At 36.3% G+C, this 20,286-nt stretch overlaps 1 protein-coding gene across 4 annotated transcripts; it reads left to right on the forward strand.

Moving 5' to 3' along the window:
* The first annotated feature begins 297 nt into the window (after positions 1-297).
* On the forward strand, positions 298-15,166 carry MED6 (mediator complex subunit 6). 4 transcript variants are annotated; one of them, XR_015729432.1, is made up of 10 exons: positions 341-398; positions 3,618-3,830; positions 4,611-4,770; positions 7,534-7,625; positions 8,790-8,872; positions 9,757-9,865; positions 11,090-11,205; positions 12,199-12,226; positions 12,784-12,966; positions 13,414-15,166. XR_015729432.1 is itself a non-coding variant. In XM_060687514.2 (9 exons), exons 3-9 carry the CDS (start codon positions 4,733-4,735, stop codon positions 12,912-12,914), a joined length of 597 nt encoding a protein of 198 aa, XP_060543497.1. In that variant the 5' UTR covers positions 320-398; positions 3,618-3,830; positions 4,611-4,732; the 3' UTR covers positions 12,915-15,166. The 4 variants fall into 4 exon arrangements, 2 of the variants coding, with proteins under 2 accessions (XP_034273563.1, XP_060543497.1); XR_004591415.3 differs by lacking the exon at positions 3,618-3,830 and having other exon boundaries at positions 298-398; XM_060687514.2 differs by having other exon boundaries at positions 320-398; positions 12,784-15,166.
* Positions 15,167-20,286: the final 5,120 nt, after the last annotated feature.

Here is a 20,286-nt window from a genome sequence, read left to right on the forward strand (position 1 = left end):
TTAATTACCAAGATTGCAATAATCTATATACTCGGGTCACTTTATTTTGGAATCTAAATCCTTATCACCATGCTCTAAGGACCAGCACTTCCTGAAAACTACAATGAAAATCTTTCACAGCGTCTTGATTTGAAACCCTTTTTTGAACCAAGCCTTGATTACGCTGCGAGCGTTCCTATAGAAACCGTACCGTTATTCTGCGGTTGCCTGGAGACATGAAGCAACGAATACGCATGCGCCGCAAGCGTTTCTTCCGCCAGTCTAGGCAAGCGCCGATTCTCCCGTTTTGATCGGTCTACGCGCCGTTTCTCTATGGTTTGTCGAGATCATAGTTTCGCGTCAAAGATAGAGTGGCTGCGACGCGCGGAGGTGCATCATGGCGGCGGTCGACATCAGAGGTATCGGAGGGGGACTAGCGTGGGTTAGCGTAGCTGCTTGGTACTTAGGTATAAACAGGGACGATCCCTACGAAACTGGGAGGACCAGCTTGCTTGTTTAGTTACTTCTCTATTTTAGTATTTTTCCATAGCACGTTTTCCTGGGCTATTTATTGTCCGCTTCCATCAGAGGCATGGAGTGTTTTCGTGAACCGCGTCGAAAGCCACGAAACGTCAACTTCTCGCTACTACCCAGTGATTGTAGGATATTCGCAGCTTAAATCTACACTGCTCAAAAAAATAAAGGGAACACAAGCAGAAGATATCCGCGATCTGAATGAATGAAATAGCCTTATTAAATACTTTGTTCGTAACTACTAATACAATAGTTTTGTGTTCCCTTTAGTTGTTTGAGCAGTGTATAAACTACTGTATGTAAAGAACAAAGTATTTAATAAGGCTATTTCATTCATTCAGATCTCGGATGTCTTCTGCTTGTGTTCCCTTTATTTTTTTTGAGCAGTATATTTTAATACATAGACGAACCAGGGTAGCTTTTGGACCGGAAGAGCTTCAGATGTTCAGATCCCATTCAGATTTCTTTCCGATTTCCGATTACATCTCCAGCATTTGGGAGTGGGAGGCACCATAGTAAATTAGTCGTGCAGTCTAACTCATATTGGTCAGCAAAATTGTACAAACAAATCCTGTTATGCTAGTTTTCTTTTAGACAAATGACACGTTGGGTTGATTTGTTGAGTGCAATATAGCAATTGTACATACATTTTCTAGTCCGTGGAAATTAGATAAAGGTTGCACATGAATGAAAATGAGAAGACCAGATTATATAATGCTCTACTATAATCATTTAAATAAATGTTCATGCTTTAAAGTGTTGGGTTCAGTTTCAGGAGCTACTTGGATGAGTGAGACACATACACAGCAGATATATATAGTCTTAGAACAGCAACTATTTTAATTTTTTAAAGTGCGTTAGATGTTAATGAAACACCTATGTAGTAGTTGTATTGTCATATTATTTATATACTATTAAATTTCTCCTGAATAATCAATTTGGTTGAAGTTTTTCTAGCGTTGCAAAATGTTATGTAATGCCCAATTAAATAATTGGTTAACTCCTTGGATAAACATATCTGTTTTATATCATGTTTAACTTTTATCAAATCAATATGCATGAAACTGATAGGGATAAATGATTATAACTTTAGGAAATACAGTGTCTAAGCCAAAATATGTTTTTAAATCAGAACTCCAAGTTTTTCATAAAGAAAAATTTATGAAGTATATATATGAATCAAGTCACTATAGCTCGTTCATACTATGATTAAAACAAACCATGCTTAGATTAGGTGAAGCCAATTTTTGTAATAGTCTGAGAATCAAAACATACAATCAAGGCATCTGTCAAACTTCGCCTCTATAAAGAAGAGAAATTTCTTCCAGTTTTGCAGTGGTGAAAAGGGCAAGGTAGTCAGTTGATCAGATCACTCACTATTAACAGCTACTATACAAAAACTATAGTGACAGAAAAGACAGACCTTTAGTCCTGGAAAGAACAAATGAAAACCATATTTTTGACATATTTCAGAGTCAAGCTAGAATTAATTTTAAATTATGGGTTTTTTTTGTAATTTAGTGCAAGTCATAAATACTTTTAAGTAGAGTTCAGAAATAATCAAAAGCAACCCTTAAAGGAAAAAAACAGCTGACATTCATTGGTTAATATTAATCTGACCCTGTATTTCTGTTTCAGAATATTAATCTTCTGTTTAGCAGAATGAGGCCCAAACAGACGGGGGGGGGGAGGGGGTCTATTCCAGAGCGGTGACAGAAAGGATTCCTACAGGATGTCATTGTTCGATATTGGAAGCCGAGCATGCCCACCATGCTAGATTTTACAGGATAGCAGATATAATTATGTAAGGATGACCCCTTAAACATCCATGCCCTGATCCTTGAAGAACTAGATAGACAATAAATAGTACCTTGAATTGTACCCAGGAACCCAACTACAAGTAGTTCTAGACTTATGACAGGTTGCTTAGTGACCATTCAAAGTTATGATGGACTTACCTAGGGAATACTTATGACCTGGATTTGAAGTTTCTATAGTTCTGCAGTCACATGACTGCACATTGGAGACTTAGCAGTCAGGTCACATCCCATGACCACATGTTTACAATGTTTTTGCCAAAACCCGGTTTACTTTCAGTTTTTGGCAAAACCGGCCCATAGCAAAACATGGTTTCACTTAATGACCATGACAAAAATAAAAAGATTGTAAAACCATCTCTATGTAAACCATTATGGGCAGACTACCTGAGTAAGCAGTGTGGCCCATGAAAGAGCGATGTCACATAAGTGTATGGTTTACTAAAAAAAATGTCAGTGAAAGTTTCTGTTAAGCCGTCTTAGCTTGGATGGTTCTGTAATCTTTATTTTAATTACTTTTAAGAAGTAATTTACCCCAGTTTAAAAAAAAATGTTTTCATAGAAAGGAATGGAGCAGATATATTTACATATGATTGTCTGATGTCTTCCAAGCGCTAGAGAGCAACACATGTATTATTCATAGACCTATTTATGCTGCATTAAGCATGGCTTCCCAGCCATCTGGGTTTTGCTTTCTAAAAGATTTCTGAAGCAGCATATGCATATTTTATGCAACCATATATCACATCTTAGGTTGGATTTCAGGTTGGTTCAAAACTTCCCTGTCAAGAATCTGCTGTAAAATAATTACTGTGAGAATCCTGGGTTTAAAAGTAATAATAATGCTAAAATATCTTAAAATTGAATTAGAACACTTCTGTATTCTTTTTTCTATACATATTAAGAATATTTTTTTCACTGAAAAATCTCATGAGATTGTATTCTTTTAGATTTCAAATGGCCTTAAGTATCATGTGCCTTAATCTTTTATATAGCAATTGCCCCGAGATACGTGATGCTATTAGACTATCATAACGCAATACCTGAATTTTATCTGCTATATGTAATATTTTTAGGAATATCATGTTATCTGAAGCTTCCAAAGAGCTTGGCGGAATTAAACAAATATAACAACATAAATATGAAGAAGGGAAGGAGATCCAGTGTACATACTGGAATCATTTGCAGATCCATGAGATGTGACTTATATAAAGTACTGCCATCCACCCTACATTTACTTTGGATCACCCCATTTCTTCCCTTCTTGTGTTCTTTTGTCCCTATCAGTCATGCTTTCACACTGCAGCCATCCCCAAGGTCGTGTGATCAAAATTCAAAGGATTGGCAACTGACCCATGATAGTTGCAGTGTCCCAGGGTCATGTGACCACTTTTTGCAACCTTCTGACAAGCAAAGTCAATGGGGAAACCAGATTCACTTAACAACCATGTTAACAACTTAACAACTGTAGTGATTCACTTAACAACTGTGGCAAGAAAGGTAAAAATGGGACAAAATTCACTTAACAAATGTTTTGCTTAGCAACAGAAATTTTGGGCTCCATTACGGTCATAAGTCAAGGACTAACTATATTCTGAATTCAGGTGTTATAGGAAAAGGAAGAAAATTTGTCTAAACAATGGTCAAATTCATAAACCTTTATCATATTCACTACTATCGTTTTATAAGCTAAAAATTCTCACTGCCATATTTTTCTTATATCTTCTTATGGCATCCTGTTGGACATAGAAACCATTGGAGTGAAATAATATTCTAAGTGTATTGGTATAGGTGATGGAGTAGTAGCATGGCTTTGAATTTGTTTCCTTTGCTTAAAGATTTCTGCTCTGATATTATTTATCAGTTTGATGCATTGTTTGTTTTTTAATGCCATAGAATTCAAGACCTCAAATGCAAGTTTCTTAGGAGACTTCTTATCCAGTATTTATCTCAGCAAGTTTCTGTTTTGTGTGCCTTGGGGCTAAAACAAAAATTTGTAAATGATAGTTTAAATGTTTTACTTTAAATATACAGTATTGTTTAAAGATGCTTCAGTGAGTAGAGTATGGATCTTCATCTTAAAGAGATAATTTATTGTATTATTGTTGGACTGATGTCATTAATATATAAGTTTTTATACTGGATATCTCAGGTTAGTTAAACTAAAATAGTTTTTTTTTTTTTTTTTTACTGTTATTGGTTTTTCTGAATGCGAAACTATGTTTTTCTCTTTTCTCCTCTTACTTTACTTCTTCCTTGTGCATTATTTTACTCTTACAGATAATCTGCTGGGAATTTCCTGGGTTGATAGTTCATGGATTCCAATATTAAACAGTGGGAGTGTATTGGACTATTTCTCAGAGCGCAGTAATCCATTCTATGATCGAACATGCAACAATGAAATGGTCAAAATGCAAAGGCTAACCTTGGACCACTTGAAGTAAGTTGATGTAGTATTATTAGTTTTTTAGCTTTCAGGAAGAAATGATGTCATAATATCAACTAAGATGTTAAGAAAAGAAATATGCGGACTAATGCAGATAGTCCTCAGGTTACATCCATTTGTTCAGTGACTGTTTAGAGTTATGATGCGGCCATGTGACATGCTTTATGATGCATTGCTTGGCAATGCAATTCCAGTGCAATTGAATCAGTGAATAGGATGAATTATTAAAATGCAGTTAATTTAACAGGCTCATTTTAAATCAAACAAATTAAATTATTCAGTGTTTTTTAAATCAGTAACAATATTTTTAAAAAATGTATCTACCTTAAATCTGTAAAGCAGTTATGGAGGATCTAGAACAGGCCTGTCAAACTGGTGGCCCATGGACTGGATACAGCCTGCGCAGGCCACACCAATCCCAGCTCCGGAAAGGCAAAAAACATCCCGATATGTCATGATACAGCCCGCGATGCAATTGGGTTTGGCACCCCGATACAGAATATTCATTCCACTGCTAAACAAAACAACAACAACAAAAAACAAAAAAACCCAATCTTCTGAAACTTTAGTGGCCAGAGATTAGAGGACAAATCATTAAGCCATATAATGCCAAATCTAAACTTCTGTTTTTGTTTGTAATTAATTTGTTATGTCTATATTTGATAAATTATTTTCTACTCACAGTAAAATTGTTTTTAACTCAAGTGCTTCTATATCTTGCTTTCTTCCTTTCCATCATCTCAGTTTTAAATCAGTTTAGTGTTAATATTTATTGTTTTTACATTTTAATGTTTTATCTTGTTTTTAGCACTTAACAATAACACTTAGTTGTATATACTGCTTCATAGTGCTTTACAGCAGTGGCCCCCAACCTTTTTGGCACTAGGGAATGGTTCTGTGGGGACAGATTTTTTCCATGGACCGGAGGGGGCATGGTTTTCCGTGCTGCCTGCATCCCGTGAATGGGGCTTTGTTTGTGCAGCCCGGTTTCTGGCATGCCCTGGCCCGGTGCCGGTCTACGGACCAGAGGTTGGGGACCCCTGCTTTACAGCACTCTCTGTGTGGTTTGCAAATGTCAGCATATTGCCACCAACAATCTGGGTCCTCATTTTATTGACCTCAGAAGGATGGAAGGGCTGAGTCAATCTCGAGCCTGTCAGGATCGAACTCCAGACTGTGGCAGAGTTAGCCTGCAATACAGGTAGCAATCCTCAACTTACAACAGTTCATTTCTTGATAGTTCAAAGTTATAATGGCACTGAAAAAAGGGACATAATTGTTTTTCACACATACGACTGTTGCAACATCCTTATGGTCATGTGATCAAAATTCAAACTGGTTTATAATTATGACCATTGCAATGTCCCAGGGTCATTTGAGCACCTTTTGCAACCACCCGACAAGCAAAATGAATGGAGAAGCCAGATTCATTTAACAACCTTGCTACTAACTTAACAACTGCAGCGACTCATTTAACAACTGTGGCAAGAAAGGTCATAAAATGGGACAAAACTCATGTAACAATTGTCTCGCTGAGCCACAGATTTTGGATTCCATTGCGGTCATAAGTCGAGGACTATACCTGTACTGCATTCTAAGCACTGCTCCACGAGAGCTGTTTTTATGACTGTAAGCTGCCTAGAGTCTCCTTTCGGCAAGATGCATAGCATATAGGTTTAATTAATCATTAAATAAATATTTTGACATTAACTAATCTTGATTCAGTATAGCTTCTTAACCAAAATTGAAAACAAAACCAACAGTGTTGATACCACTGTTGTTGCTGAAGTTTGAAGCTGGGTGAGGCTGGCATCTCCAATATGAGAAAGCCCTTTTGTAAACATGGGGCAAATTCTCAAAGCAGCCAAATTGCTGTTGATTCAGAAAGTTTGAGGAAAAACCTAGGATTTAAGATGAGGATTAATTTCTTTATTGGGAGAGATTCCAGAGGGCTCTTAGACGGAGCCTTTCTTCATACGTATGGCTTTCTAATTCTTTGCAGTAGATCTGCTTATCTAACCCTCTTGTGTCTCTTTGTGACTGTGGAATGAGGAGAGTCTCTTTAATTATTGCCACACTATGAAATTTTGACTGCTGCATAGTCTTACTGTACGTTTCTACTGGAAACTATAAATAAAGGGATGACTTAGAAAACATATTTCTGTGAGGCTAAAACTTAACATATGCTATTCCTTTTTTGCATTGGAAAGGCTGCTTTCTGGAGTACCATTTTCTCATTAGTAAACAGTTGTTCAGGATCTTCCCAGGTCTTCTAGGTTTGCTGCTATTATTTTTACTCCTTTAATTTGCTTCCTATTAAAGCTGCTAATTTCTTTTTTGTACATTCTGAAGCTTCTTAATTAAGTCTTTTTTTTTTTCATTTTTCCAATCATACTTGAGATTTTTGAATAGCATTACGGTTTCTGTTTCCTGATATTAAAGATTAATGCTAGTCATTTAAATCAATACGCTTTTAAATCACCGTCTTTCACCTATTTATGTGCCAGGGGCGGGTGGGAAGAAAACCAGCAGTTGGTAAATTTATTAACGCTCTATTAATATAAATCCCCACTCTTTATCAAGAATTATGTGGGGGGGAGGAAGAAATTACTCACCACTTAATGATTTCTAGATTACCTGTTTTCAAAAAAGGATCATTCTTTTTTCTCTACACTAAAATAGCTTATAATTTCAGTGTTTATAGCGTCTGCGACTGTTTTCTGTCCCTAGATTTAGCTCTGTCCTTTTATCTTTCAGTCAAATGGTTGGAGTAGAATATATTCTCCTCCATGCACAAGAGCCAATCCTCTTCATCATCCGTAAGCAGCAAAGACAGAACCCAACACAAGGTAAGGCTGTAGACAGCTGTCCTATTTAAAATGTAGAGTGTAACCTATGGCCAACTTTTCCCAGTCTGCATGTTCTTCAGCCAGACCAATTCCAAGATTTTCTTTCTTTCTTTCTTTTTTTTATGTGGCTGGAGAATTTGGAGAGCTGAAATCCAAACATCTGGATGTTGTCTAGGTTGTGGAATCTTGCCATTCATACAGATTTTCCTTGTGCGGGCATACTACTTCCATACAGAGTGGTGGACTATGTGTCCCCTTTCATTTTGCATGGAGCACTGGGTTCTACAATGGCCTAAATTACCTCTTTCGGTTCTGTGATTCTGTAAATCTAAAGCAACATTGTATGTTGTTCTCCAGTGCTCCCATCTTGCCTCACAGTCCTACCTACTTGTTTGTCAGGGCAGACTGCATATGTTCTGAGCAAATATATTCCTATTTTTGAGCAAGGACGTTCCTCCTTTTGATTATGTCAATAGAAGAAGAAATAGAACCAGAATCAATGCTATTCATTCTGATAATTTGTATTGTTATGTCGTCTTCTTAAATGTTGCTTAAAATAGTTTAAAAAACAAAACAAAACTGGGGCTCTGTAAAAGTGTTAGATTTCCATTACCTCCTCCCATCTAACCCAATTTAAAATAATAGTATTTCCTGTGAAGGACATGTGGATAATGTTGGAAGCTGTCTTTGAGGCTAACTTTATTTTTTTGCAACAATAAGGGAATGCCCTCTTGTGGTAAAATGCAATATGGGTAACAAAATGAGCTTTGTCTTCAAGCTATTTCTTTTTTGGGTTACACTGATATCTTATTATGGTTAAGATTTTATCTGATGTTATAGTTAAGATTTTATCTGGCCATGTTTGTTCAATCTTTCTGCATTTTAAATGTCTATCACTGTTTCTTTTGAAGTGGAAGGCCAATTATTTCTGCATCTGATTAGTGGAAGCAGAATTTGGAGAATTTATATATTACTGTTTTATTACACTGAAGTAGTTTTAAATACATGCCCATAAAAGTAAATCTACTGAGAATGTAGGGTTTAAATATACTTGTAATCTAGCTATATTTCAATTTCTGTACTGTTTTATGCAATAAATTAAGCAATTGCACCTGTTATATATCTGGAATGGATTGGTTGACTAATGCTATGCTTCTTTTAAAGTTATCCCATTGGCTGATTATTACATTATTGCTGGAGTAATTTATCAGGCACCTGACTTGGGGTCAGTTGTAAACTCAAGAGTGGTAAGTTTCTATGACACTGGTTTTATTAGAATATAAGAAATGCCCACAAAAAATTGGTTTGGTTTCTGGTTCTTTGTTTTAATTTAAGCTTCTGAAAGTTCTATTTTTCCGGGGGGGGGGGGGGGGGGAGAGTCTATAAAAATGTAAGCAAAGGGAGAAAAATGAAAAGATTTTAAAAGGTTGGCTTTTCCCACAGGCACTGGGTCAGTGTGAAGTTGGACCATGAGTATTATATGGTTGGATGGATACGAGATTGTGGACCAGACCCCTGGCTTCTTTGTCTTTAATTTTATTACTACAGTGAATCACCTAAAGTTGTGTTTTACATGATGGCTGGCCATATAAATGTTTTAATAATATGAATAAGTAATCAGATTACCTTTATTTTATTGATTCTTCCAGAGACGGTTTCTGGAGACTGCATGTTTTATGAACTCAGTATCATAATCAATATATACACCTATTTGTCTGAAAACATTTTCCCCTACTTTTTTTTGTATCCTTTTTCTTCTGTTGCAGGGATGGTTAGATAGGTCTTGTCAGAGGTCTGTATTGAGCTCTTGTACTGTACTGGAGCTTTAAAACTAGGCCAGAGACTATATAAAATTAGTCTGAGGGCAGATTATCACTCTTACTTTACCTCATGTCTGTTATTTCCTCTACTGAAGGGAAAGTTAGCATATTGCTCTCTTTGTTCCTTTTATATTGACTTGCCCAACTTCCATCCTCATTTGCAATGACATAATTGGAAATTGTATCAAAACAAAGCTTAGAATATTGAGTTATGTGTGAAAAATATATGTTGTGAATCAGCCTATTTGGCTGGCTGAAGTACTGTACAAAGAGAGAAATCACACATTTTCTTACAAATTTATATTGTCTAGCTCACTGCAGTACATGGAATCCAGTCAGCTTTTGAGGAAGCTATGTCTTATTGTCGCTATCACCCTTCCAAAGGTTATTGGTGGCATTTCAAAGATCAAGAGGAACGAGGTAAGATATCTGGGACTTCAGATTGTAAAATTTATCCTTCCTTTTTCCTTAGGAATTACCATATTTTTCAGAGTATAAGACGCTCCGGACTATAAGACGCACATACCTTTTTTGGTGTGGAAAACAAGAAAAAGAAATCTGCCTCTGTCTCCCAGCAATTTTGCCTCGTTGCAGCAAAGAGCAACAGCCTGCTTTACTTTCATTTTCGTTTTCAGCTTGATTAGCACAAAAAAAAAAAAATCTGCTCCCAGCAATTTACTTCCTTGCAGCAAGCAGCAGAGGTCCAGCAAAACAGCTGAGAGTCGGGAGGCCGATCCAATCAACTTGTGCTAATTAGGCTGCGCTGAAGCTGAAACGAGCTGTTTCTTCTTGCTGCTTGCTGCAAGGAGGTAAACTGCTGGGAGGCAGAGGCCAAAGGGTGGGGGCCAATGGGTGGGTGGGGCTACATTCGGTGTATAAGACACACCTAAATTTTCACCCCCTTTTAGGGGGGTGGGGAAGGTGCGTCTTTTACTCCTAAAAATACGGTATGTGATTGGTCTTGGTCTGTATACTTCAGTGAAAGTCAGTTAATGTTACTGTCACTTTATATTTGTAAAACAATAGAATATAGAATGAGTAAAGTATTCCAGGAAATGCCATGGTGTTCTTCACTGCATTTTCCCCATTTGATTGCAGGTTCTGGGTTTTTTGCTCCGTGTTTGCCTAGATCATCTAGCAAAACTGACAGTGCATGGGGGAGGGGAGATTTTTTTTTGGCTGAGTTGTCACAGAGCCTAATTAGGTCTGAAAGGAAGTGTCTCTCTCAAGATCACCCAGCTGGTGTCTATGTTTAAGATTGGATTAGAATCTGGGCCTCCTTGCTTCTAATCCAATACTTTGATTACTAAATGACATTGGCTCTTATTCCAGAAATATCATATATCAGAATAATATTTCTGTATATGGTGGCAGGTTCTTCCATTAGTACTTACTGTTTTAAAATGTATTCTCAGTTACCCAGAGCTGGCAGAATTATTAACTTCTGCCATCTATTAATTTTTTTTCCTGTAGCAATACAAATTGATCAAAGCCATACCTATTTTACCTGAATTGCAGAATACCAAAAACATCCATCTGAATTTCATTTCTAAATAATTAAAACTAATTTCCCCTTATGCTTATAAATTATGGTATCAAAAAGTTGATACGGTTTCATTATGATCTTCATAATTTTATTTTCAGATAAAGCCAAACCAAAAACAAAGAAGAAGGAGGAACCAAGCTCTATTTTTCAGAGGCAACGTGTGGATGCATTACTTCTAGATTTGAGAAAAAAATTTCCCCCTAAGTTTGTGCAGGTAACAGTCAAATAGTAAACTACTATTTGCCACAATGAGATACTTTGTCAAGACTGTTCAAGACCTGCTCTGAGCTGGACTCTGGCTTTTCAGGTTGTTTGAGTTTGACTAATGCAGTAATTTAGCATGAAAAGAGTTTGAGACTGTTGTTCCCAAAGAACTGGATGGGATATTCAGGCTGTGGAGAAGAGATGACCTGTGAGGGAGCAAAAAAACCCCACAATGTTCTTGGATTCAATAGTTCTGAAGAATTTTCATCCTGTCTCTAACCTAAAAAGAGAAGGTTGTTGAAAAAAACATCCACTTTGCAACTCTAAAGGGACCTCAAAGAAATTATTATCTGGATCCTTTTCAGTTGAGCTTCAAACCAGGATGTGATACTGAGATAACATTGATCACATTCATAAATGACCAAATAGTTGAAGAGCCTAGCAGAAAAATATTTCATAGACTAAAAGTCTATTTAGTTGAAGGGAATCTTAAAAGTGATGTAACCTCTTATCCAATTTAGATCCTGTCAGATGTTCTGGGGAATTGGTACTGAGCAGGAAATTAGATGAACCCTAAGGTTCTTTCCAATTCTATAATAATGTGAAACATTTTTTTGCTCTGCCATCCATCCCAGATTATAATATTTTGAGTAGGCTTCCAGCAATGAGAACTCATCACTTAATGTAATAGCCTGTTCCACTGGCTGCTAGCTTGTATAATTAGAAAGTTTTGCCTGACATTTATCCTAATCTGACTTCATTGTAATGTAACTCATTAGTTCTGGTCCTGCTTCTTAGGCAATAGAAATTAAATCCATTTCTAAGTGACAACCATTTGTGTGACTTGCTATGTTAATCCTGAATCCAGTTATACTAGATAGATTACAACCAACATTTCTTATTCTTCACTTGGGCAATGTTCAGTAAGAGAATGTAGTCTCATATCTATACCAAAAAGATGTGCATTTTTGACTAATGACTTGGTTTTTCTCTTTGTTCACAGCAAAAATCTGGAGAAAAACCAGTCCCAGGTAAGAATTTAGTTAATGTGTTTAAATGAGACCAAATCCAGCAAATATTTATGATTAGATTTAATGCAGGCTCTAGAGAAGATAGTTTTGTCCAAGTTGGTCATTATGCATATCATTTTATGCATATAGATTTTCTGTAACTTGGATCCCAAAGAATTCCAAGCCTTCAATCTTTTTTTCCCCTTATGCTATCCAAAGAGCAGGGATTTATGATTTTCTCACAGGAAAAAATTCTGCATGTAGCAATTCCAGCAGTCTTGGTATTCTGGCAATTTTGAATTGCAATTCTGTTTTTAGGTTTAGGGAAGGCCACTTGAAAATTGGAGGGGGGGAGGCTGTTTTCTTCCTGTAGCTGTCATTTCTGCATTGCTCTGCTAAATGAAACTCTTTACTTTCAGATATAGGGTAATAGAATTGAGTTTGTTCCTTGAACTTACTGGTAAAAATCGAGGTGATATTTTGAATGAAGTCCTAGCATTAGGAAATATCTCATGGTACTGATAATGAGACATGTAAATCTATTAGAATTAGTCTTAATGTGGTTTATTTTTTCCCAGTGGATCAGATTAAGAAAGAATCAGAGCCAGCACCTGAAGCTATAAAACAAGAGGAGAAGGAAGCTGCAAAGACGACACAACAGAGCACTACTACTAAAGGGCCACCAGAGAAACGAATGAGATTACAATGACAGAAGGGACAATGACATTCATAACTAGTGAGGACTTGGTGAAGAAACAGAGGTAAATAAGTTAGCTATTTAAAAATGGGACAGTGAACTGTGACGTTTCCAAAATTCCAGCATTTGATTTTTTTTTTTCATGTTACAAATTTACAGCAATTTTCAGGATGGAATGACCTATTTTAGTGTTCGAGACTGAATTGTGCTTTGTGAATCTTTTGAGGATTTTTTTAGCCTCTGATATTTTCAAATTGTAATCTCATACTTTTTATTAATGTCTTGATGGAGTCTAAAACATCTTAATCTTTCATAAATAGAGCGTGGCTCTACTGTTCTGTCAGGTTTTTCCAAATAAATTGATTACAGCAGTTCAGAGAGAGTTCTTTTTCTGAATTTCCACTTTTTCGTTAAGATTAAATTCAAATTGAGATAGAAGATTATTTTTTTAAAAAATCTTTCCCGCAACTTGGGTTATCGTATTGATCATTGGTGATTTTTCCCTTTTCAGTTTATTCTTTGAACAGCTTATGCATGGGTGTGGGAAAAAATGCCCATGATTTTGATCGGCACCCTCATCAGCAACATCATCCCCATCTAATCAACGATCAATAGAAAGCATGCTAGGTTTGGAGAAGTCAAGCTCTATGCAGAATATGCAAACGATGTTACAATCGATCCAAGAAGCCATGACTAAAACTCAGGAAGCCATGTCCAAAAACCATGATGAGATTAAAAGCGAAATAGGGGAGATGAAAGGGGGATATACGTAAGATGGATGAAAAGATAGGGAACATCCAGCAAATGATAACAAAGAATGAGCAGAGGATACAGAAAGTAGAAGTAAGGGCTGAACAAACGGGGGTAAAATTGGAAGAAATGGATCAAAAACTATCCTTGGCTAACAGAGAATTAGAAGAGACAATAATTTTTCTGGAAATGGAAAAGGCGGCTTTCTATCTGAGATTTCAGAACATTGTTGAAGAGAAAGAAGAAGACCTGGTTGAGGTGATGATAGACTTGCTGGGGGAAGTATTACAGAAAGATAAGCATGACGTATAAAGAGACATAGACGAAGTATTCAGAATCCACACAAACTATGCAAGAAGGCACAGATTATCGAAAGAGGTGCACGTGAGGTTCACTAAAAAGGCATTGAGAGATGAAGTACACAAAAGAATGAGAGATGAACCCATGAAGTATAAAGGGAGAAAAATCCAGATGTTAAAACAGAGGAGAGTCAGAGAACAGAGGAGAAAGTATCAATTTTTGACCGCAAAATTGATTAAATGTAACATGAAGTTCAGATGTTTGATACCAGAAGGAATTCTGATCTCCTGGCAAGATAAAAAATTTAGGGTGGATACCTTAGATAAAGCACACAAATTTTTTAAACACCATTTTACAACAAATGAAGATCAGGAAAGTAGAGAGGAGATAGAAAGTAAAAGTCAAGATGAATTGCCAACAGAAGAAAAAGCTTTTTCTAAAGCTTTTTCTTTAGAACAAGAAGAAAGAGTGAGCGTGGAAAATGAGCAGGTGGAACATGAGCAGGTGGAATGAGAAGGTGCAAGCACAAAAGGACTGAGAGAGACAAGAACAACTAGAAGGGCAAGACCTATATACAAGTGAAAAGATGGATGAGGAAGTCAAGATACTATCTGTTAACATAAATGGATTGAACTCCCCCGCAAAAAAAAGGCAAATCTTTACAAAACTACAAAGATTAAAATTAGATATAATTTGCCTTCAAGAAGTACACATCAAAAAACAACATGGCAACCTAACAGCTCTAGCATATCAAAAGAAGAGAGGGATAGCACTATATATTAGAGAATCGTTAAAATCTAAACAAATATACACAGATGAAGAAGGCTTAGCTTCTCTCAATTACTGTAATTTTTTTTTTTAATACAGGATGAGGTTTCATATGTACAGAATATTATGTGATAGCTATTCTCTGGTAGTTTCAGTACACTAGGAGGAACATCTTTCTCAACTCCCTACAGAGAAAAATCCTGTAAAATAATTGTCAATAAAATAATTTTATAATCTGTTTGTAAATATTTATTTGTTTTGAAGAGGGAATGGAGACAAGAATATTTTTAAAGGGTTTTTAATCTTTCTCCTTGGTTTTTCACAGTACATGGTTTGCTTTCCCTTTTTTTTTTATTCTAAAAATGTTTTGTCCGTTTGTACTTCTTTCCAGTCTACTTTTATATTATTCCACTGAAAAATAAAACATTTTAAATACTGTTTACAAATTCACAGACATCTCATTTTGCTTCTCAATTGGCAAACTTTATTAGTGTGATATTTTCAAGTGTGCTGAATTACCTTTCTGGCTGAGCATTTTAGAAGGTATTAATACAAGTTATTTGGAAGGTCATAGATTGTAGAAAACTATTCTAAGGTTATTACTATATTCTTACTAATCCCTCCCTTTGAATTATGAAGAGCTAATCATGCTGAGAATTATTTAATACTCTTAAATACATGCAATACATTTTTCCAAAGAACTGAGAAAGATGTTTGTATTTTCTCTTTCTTACTGTTGCCCTCATAGTAAACGAGTTGATTGAAGTCCTTGTATAGAACAGAGGGATTCATCTGAAATTGAGTCAGTAGTTCAAGGTTACTAATAGTGTATCCCTATAAATCTCTATTCAAATGTGACAGCTATATTCAGTGGTACATATTTCCCAATGTCTAAACATGATACACATTCTGAGGTCCCCTGGAACAGTAGCACAGAAATAGAGGGTGAGTTTGATGTTTGCTGAGTTATAGAGAAAGAAAAAAATGGGACTGCATGTTTTAGGGTGATAAATTTTCCACCACTGAAAAAAAAAGCATCAAATATAACACGAAGGAAGAGTTCAAAAACCCTACTTTATCCTTAAATGATTTGATACTTTCTTACCCTGCAGAACTCTTCCCTAAACTTTTCTGATGTTGGTCTCTCCTCCTAGTTACTTTGCTTTCCTGTATTTCTCTTTTCCTCTTCCCTCTCTCCACTCTCCTAATTCATGTTGTATTGCTTCCATCTCCCTTTCCCACTTCCAAGAGAATGGGAAGATTCTCATAGCAGATTTACAGAGCTCTGTGCCACATACATTTCCAGTTGTAATTTGTTCAGAGTTGATTGATTGCAGCAGGCTAAAATTGAGTGAGTGAGTGAAAGAAAGAAAAATACATTGTGTAATTAATTTCCTTTAAACTATGTTATTGCAAACAGCATTGGAATACACACACACACTCTCTCTCTCTCTCACACACACAAAAATAGCAAAGTAAGAAAAGAGCAATACTCCGAGAAAGTACTGACTGATATATACAGTATGGTGAGGAATAAGATTATTGTCGACTAGAGACAAGGTGAGTGGAATATTCTAGTTTGGAGGGAGGGAGCTAAATGCAATACTGAAGTGCAAAGCTTGTATGTTAAGTCAAAGAAAAAGGTGTATTAGAAAGTTTTATTTTTTTAAAGTTTTTTTTTTAAGTTTAGTACTTTGAAGGAAAAAGGAAGGGAAGGGGTTTTCCCTCTTTTTTTTAGTAAGGCCAAAGAATTTGAAAGAATGCAATACATTTTGTAAATATGTAAAAATCATAAAGATTACTAGGTGCAAATAGAAATACACGTTATTTCCATTGCAGGGAAGATAAAGCAGGAGTGGTTAAATTGACTACTTTATTTAAAGAGGAAAATATGTTCTTATTTGGATATACTTTTGGAATTTGTGCTTCTGAAGAAAAAAAATGAAACTTTGACCTTGGTTTTGTTGATTAGAAAGATTTGGTGTTATAGGAATGGCTAGTTATTTATTAATGTGTAAAAGCAAAAAGTTGAGGTTCGAATGTGTTTATCTTGTACTGTGCCAGGAAGAGTTGGAAGTCAATGCCCTCTTCTTTCTTTTTCTCTTTCCCCTTGTAATCTCACCCCCCCATTCCCTTTCCCTCCCTTAATTTCCTTTTTTCTTTTCTTCTTTGTATTTTATATAATAAAATTAAAATGATAAATGTTAAAGAAAACACAATATTTGTAATGAAGATATACATAATTCAGTGTATCAGGAAAAAACCAGATTCTCTATATTAAATTTGTGGATAGATGCTAAGACTTGGGTTCAGAAAAAGGTGTAACGAGCAAAAAAATATATGTAGGTGTGTAGTGGAAAATGAAGAATATGATATTCTGACAATTTAGCACACTGCCCTTTGTTGTCACTGTTTAAGTTGTTGGTGTTAGCCTCTTTTTCAATTCCATCAACAGTAGGGATATGCAGCATTTTGCTATTCATGAACGAAACACTCTGAAGAAGTCTATAACATTCTTTTCCCTCTCTGGACCATGCTTAATCTCCTCTAGACCATGCCATTTGGCAGCTGAGTGGTTTACAAAGGTAAATTCCCTGAACTGAAAGTAATTGCAGGAGGTTGACCCAACAGCTGAGGATTTTTTCCCCTAGAAATTGCTAAATCACTCCAGGAGTAGTTTGGTGCTAAGGAGGTTGGTGAGAGCATAGAACTTCCAAGAGTTTGGGTTTAGGTATTATCAATATGCTGATGATATCCAGCTGTATGTTTTGACCTTAGGCTGGCCAGGTATTAACCCAGTGCATGGAGGTTGGATGGGGAAGACAGACTCAAGCTCAATCCTGACAAGACTAAGTGGCTGTGTTTGGGTCCCCTGACCCAGAGATATCCCATTGTTGACCCTCAGTGGCATTGCCCTTCCCTATTTGAAATTTGTGTGCAAAATAGGGACCTTTACACAAGTACATCTAGTGTACCAATTGCATGCTTTTCCTGGATTCACTTCAGAGAGTCAATCACACTCTGCTTATTTCATGGTTGCATATTGTAAGGAATTCTACATGGGGCTATCTTTGAAGACTATATGTCTAGCTACAGCTGGTTTGGAACAGTGCTGCAGGCAGGGATGGAGGGCACTATATTGTGTACATGTGACTCCAGTTCTGGATACAATTCATGATGCTGGTTATCACCTTTAAAACTCATTACAGCTTAGCTACAAAGCCAGAACCAACCTTACACATTCCAGGTCTCAACACAAACCCTTGGATTAGACAAGCCACATAATCTAAAAATGAAAGGTGATCGTGAGTCTGGAAATGACAGAGATCATGAGTTCAATTTCTGCCATAACCGTGAAAGCTGGCTGGATGACTTTGGGTCGGTCCCTCTGTCTTAAGCTCAATTTACATCACAGGTGGTGGTTGTGGGGAAAATAGGAGGAGGAAGATGTGTCTGGCATGTTCACTGCCTTGAGTTATTTTTTTAAAAAAAAGTTTTATTTTTATTTCTCATAAATGTGTCTTAAATGTACAGTCTTTTATCCATTGTTGATCATAACATATTCTCTTTTGACTTTCATATTAGTTCGTTCTTCATCCTAAATAATTTACGTATGCTCGGGGTTGCTCTTCTACCATTCCATCTCCTTTATTTTACAACAATCCTTCTTCTCCTTCTCCTCTCTTTCCCTTCCCTCCCTTCTTCTATCCTCTTCTACTTTCTTCTTTCTTCCTCTCTTCCCCTTCTCTCCTTCCCCTTCCTTTCCCCCATACCTCCCTTCTTCCTCCTTTCTAACCTTCTCTCTTACTCTTATTTCCCCTTCCTTTCTTCCTCTCCTTTTCCCTTTCTTCTGTTCCTCTCTCTCCTTCCTCTCTTCTCCCCTCCTATCTATCCCTCTACTCCTCTTTCCATTCTCTCTCCATTGTTGTATTCATATTCAATATTTTCCAAAATGGTATCTCAGCATCCCTGATTTTCTATTTATATTTACTTTCTTCTCAGTTTCTTTTCTATTTTACTGATTTCACATATATCTTCATAAATGTACATTTATATAATAGGTTTTTTCTCCCCCCACCCCCAAACTACCTTGAGTTATTTGTAAAGTATTATGACAGGATACAAATAAGTAATAAATAAATAAATTCTCCAATCCCCCTTTTTTTAAAGCAAGGTGATGAGGATGAGGTATAGGAAAAGAAAGATGCAATTCATTCCAAGGTGAGATACTGATGCCTTTATGCTATGAGGTGTGATAATACTGCATATTTAGCATACTATTCATATACTGTCTTTCAGGATATAAAGTCTCACAAGAGCGTATTTGAACATTATAAACAGTATATAAGAATAAAATATTCAAATATATAACAAATGCATGTAAAATAAATGGTGTTAAGAACTGTTTAAATAGAAATAAATGCCATGCAAATCAATTCATTTTTTAAAAAATAACACAAACCTCAGAAAAAGGGTGTGAATTTCACATAAGTGCTCTTATCTTGAAATATGCCTCTCTTAACCTGTCTTCAGACATTGCATTGTTCTATCACTGGATGCAGTAATTTAAGACACTTCACCAGTGAAGTGAGGGCTAAAATAGGATAGGGCTGTAATCCCCAAACCTATTTGGGGGGTTCCTGGTGTGCTTTCTGATCACAACTATTGAAAATAGAGTTAAGAAACAAAAAATGCAGAATCAGTCCTAAAATAGACTTTGTGTGTTAAATTTAAAAAATCCCCCCATTTTTTTTTGTCCAAATCCTTGGAAGAAAACAGAATATTCTGCTCTGATTACATATGTTGTGTCTTCATTTTATCTGATTGTTCTTCTGCCTCCAGTTATGTTCAGGGCAATATCTTTCTGCCTAAATATTTCCCACCTCCATAAGAGCAGAGGGCTAAAGAACTCAACTGACTCAAGAATATCTAGACCTTCGAAATACATCAATAGAGTGCTTTGTATCTAAGGATATTTGTCATATGCTAAGGATGGAAAATAAGGGCCTAGCTCTCATCAATTCTCTGAATGTATCAGGACCCAACACAGCTCAGTTAGAGAATTCAGGAAGTAAAGATCGTTTTTCACCATTGTAAGCCCCAAAGGAGTAATAGGCGTCAGTCATCAAAGGTTGATCTTAACTTCTTTAGAAATGGTAGAATCTTCTGAATATCGTTGAAAGCTCCAGAGATACAGAAAGACTACTTAAGCCCAGGCAAAGCTACATGGATATTGCTGAGCATTCCATCTGCTATCCAGTAGATAGTTAAGCTTACTTATTGTTAAGTATAGTTAAGCTTGCTTCCCTTGCCTTTAATCAGTAAGATAATAATCATAACATGTCTTTGCTCTTGAGTTCAGTTTTCCAGGATGTATCTAAATAGAATACATGGTTGTATCCAATGGGATGGCCAGTGGAATGGGGAGGGAAAGAAACTTGAAGATATAGAGGTTTCTTAAAAGCACCTATTGTCCCCATCCCTCTAGTGTTGAGAATGAAACTTTGCTTCTTTCAGTGACTTGGGACTAGGGTGGTTTGGAATGACAAAATAGCCTACCTGATGG

Source organism: Pantherophis guttatus, chromosome 1, assembly GCF_059756535.1.
Source record: "Pantherophis guttatus breed Tessera chromosome 1, ASM5975653v1, whole genome shotgun sequence".
NCBI lineage: Eukaryota > Metazoa > Chordata > Lepidosauria > Squamata > Colubridae > Pantherophis > Pantherophis guttatus.

Excerpts from the sequence above, each read along its gene's own strand:
- MED6 (XM_034417672.3), top strand. The coding sequence starts at position 377 with ATGGCGGCGGTCGACATCAGAG. Across the intron at positions 399-4,610 it reads GGCGGCGGTCGACATCAGAG|ATAATCTGCTGGGAATTTCC; the intron begins GTATCGGAGGGG and ends TTACTCTTACAG. Across the intron at positions 4,771-7,533 it reads CTAACCTTGGACCACTTGAA|TCAAATGGTTGGAGTAGAAT; the intron begins GTAAGTTGATGT and ends TTTATCTTTCAG.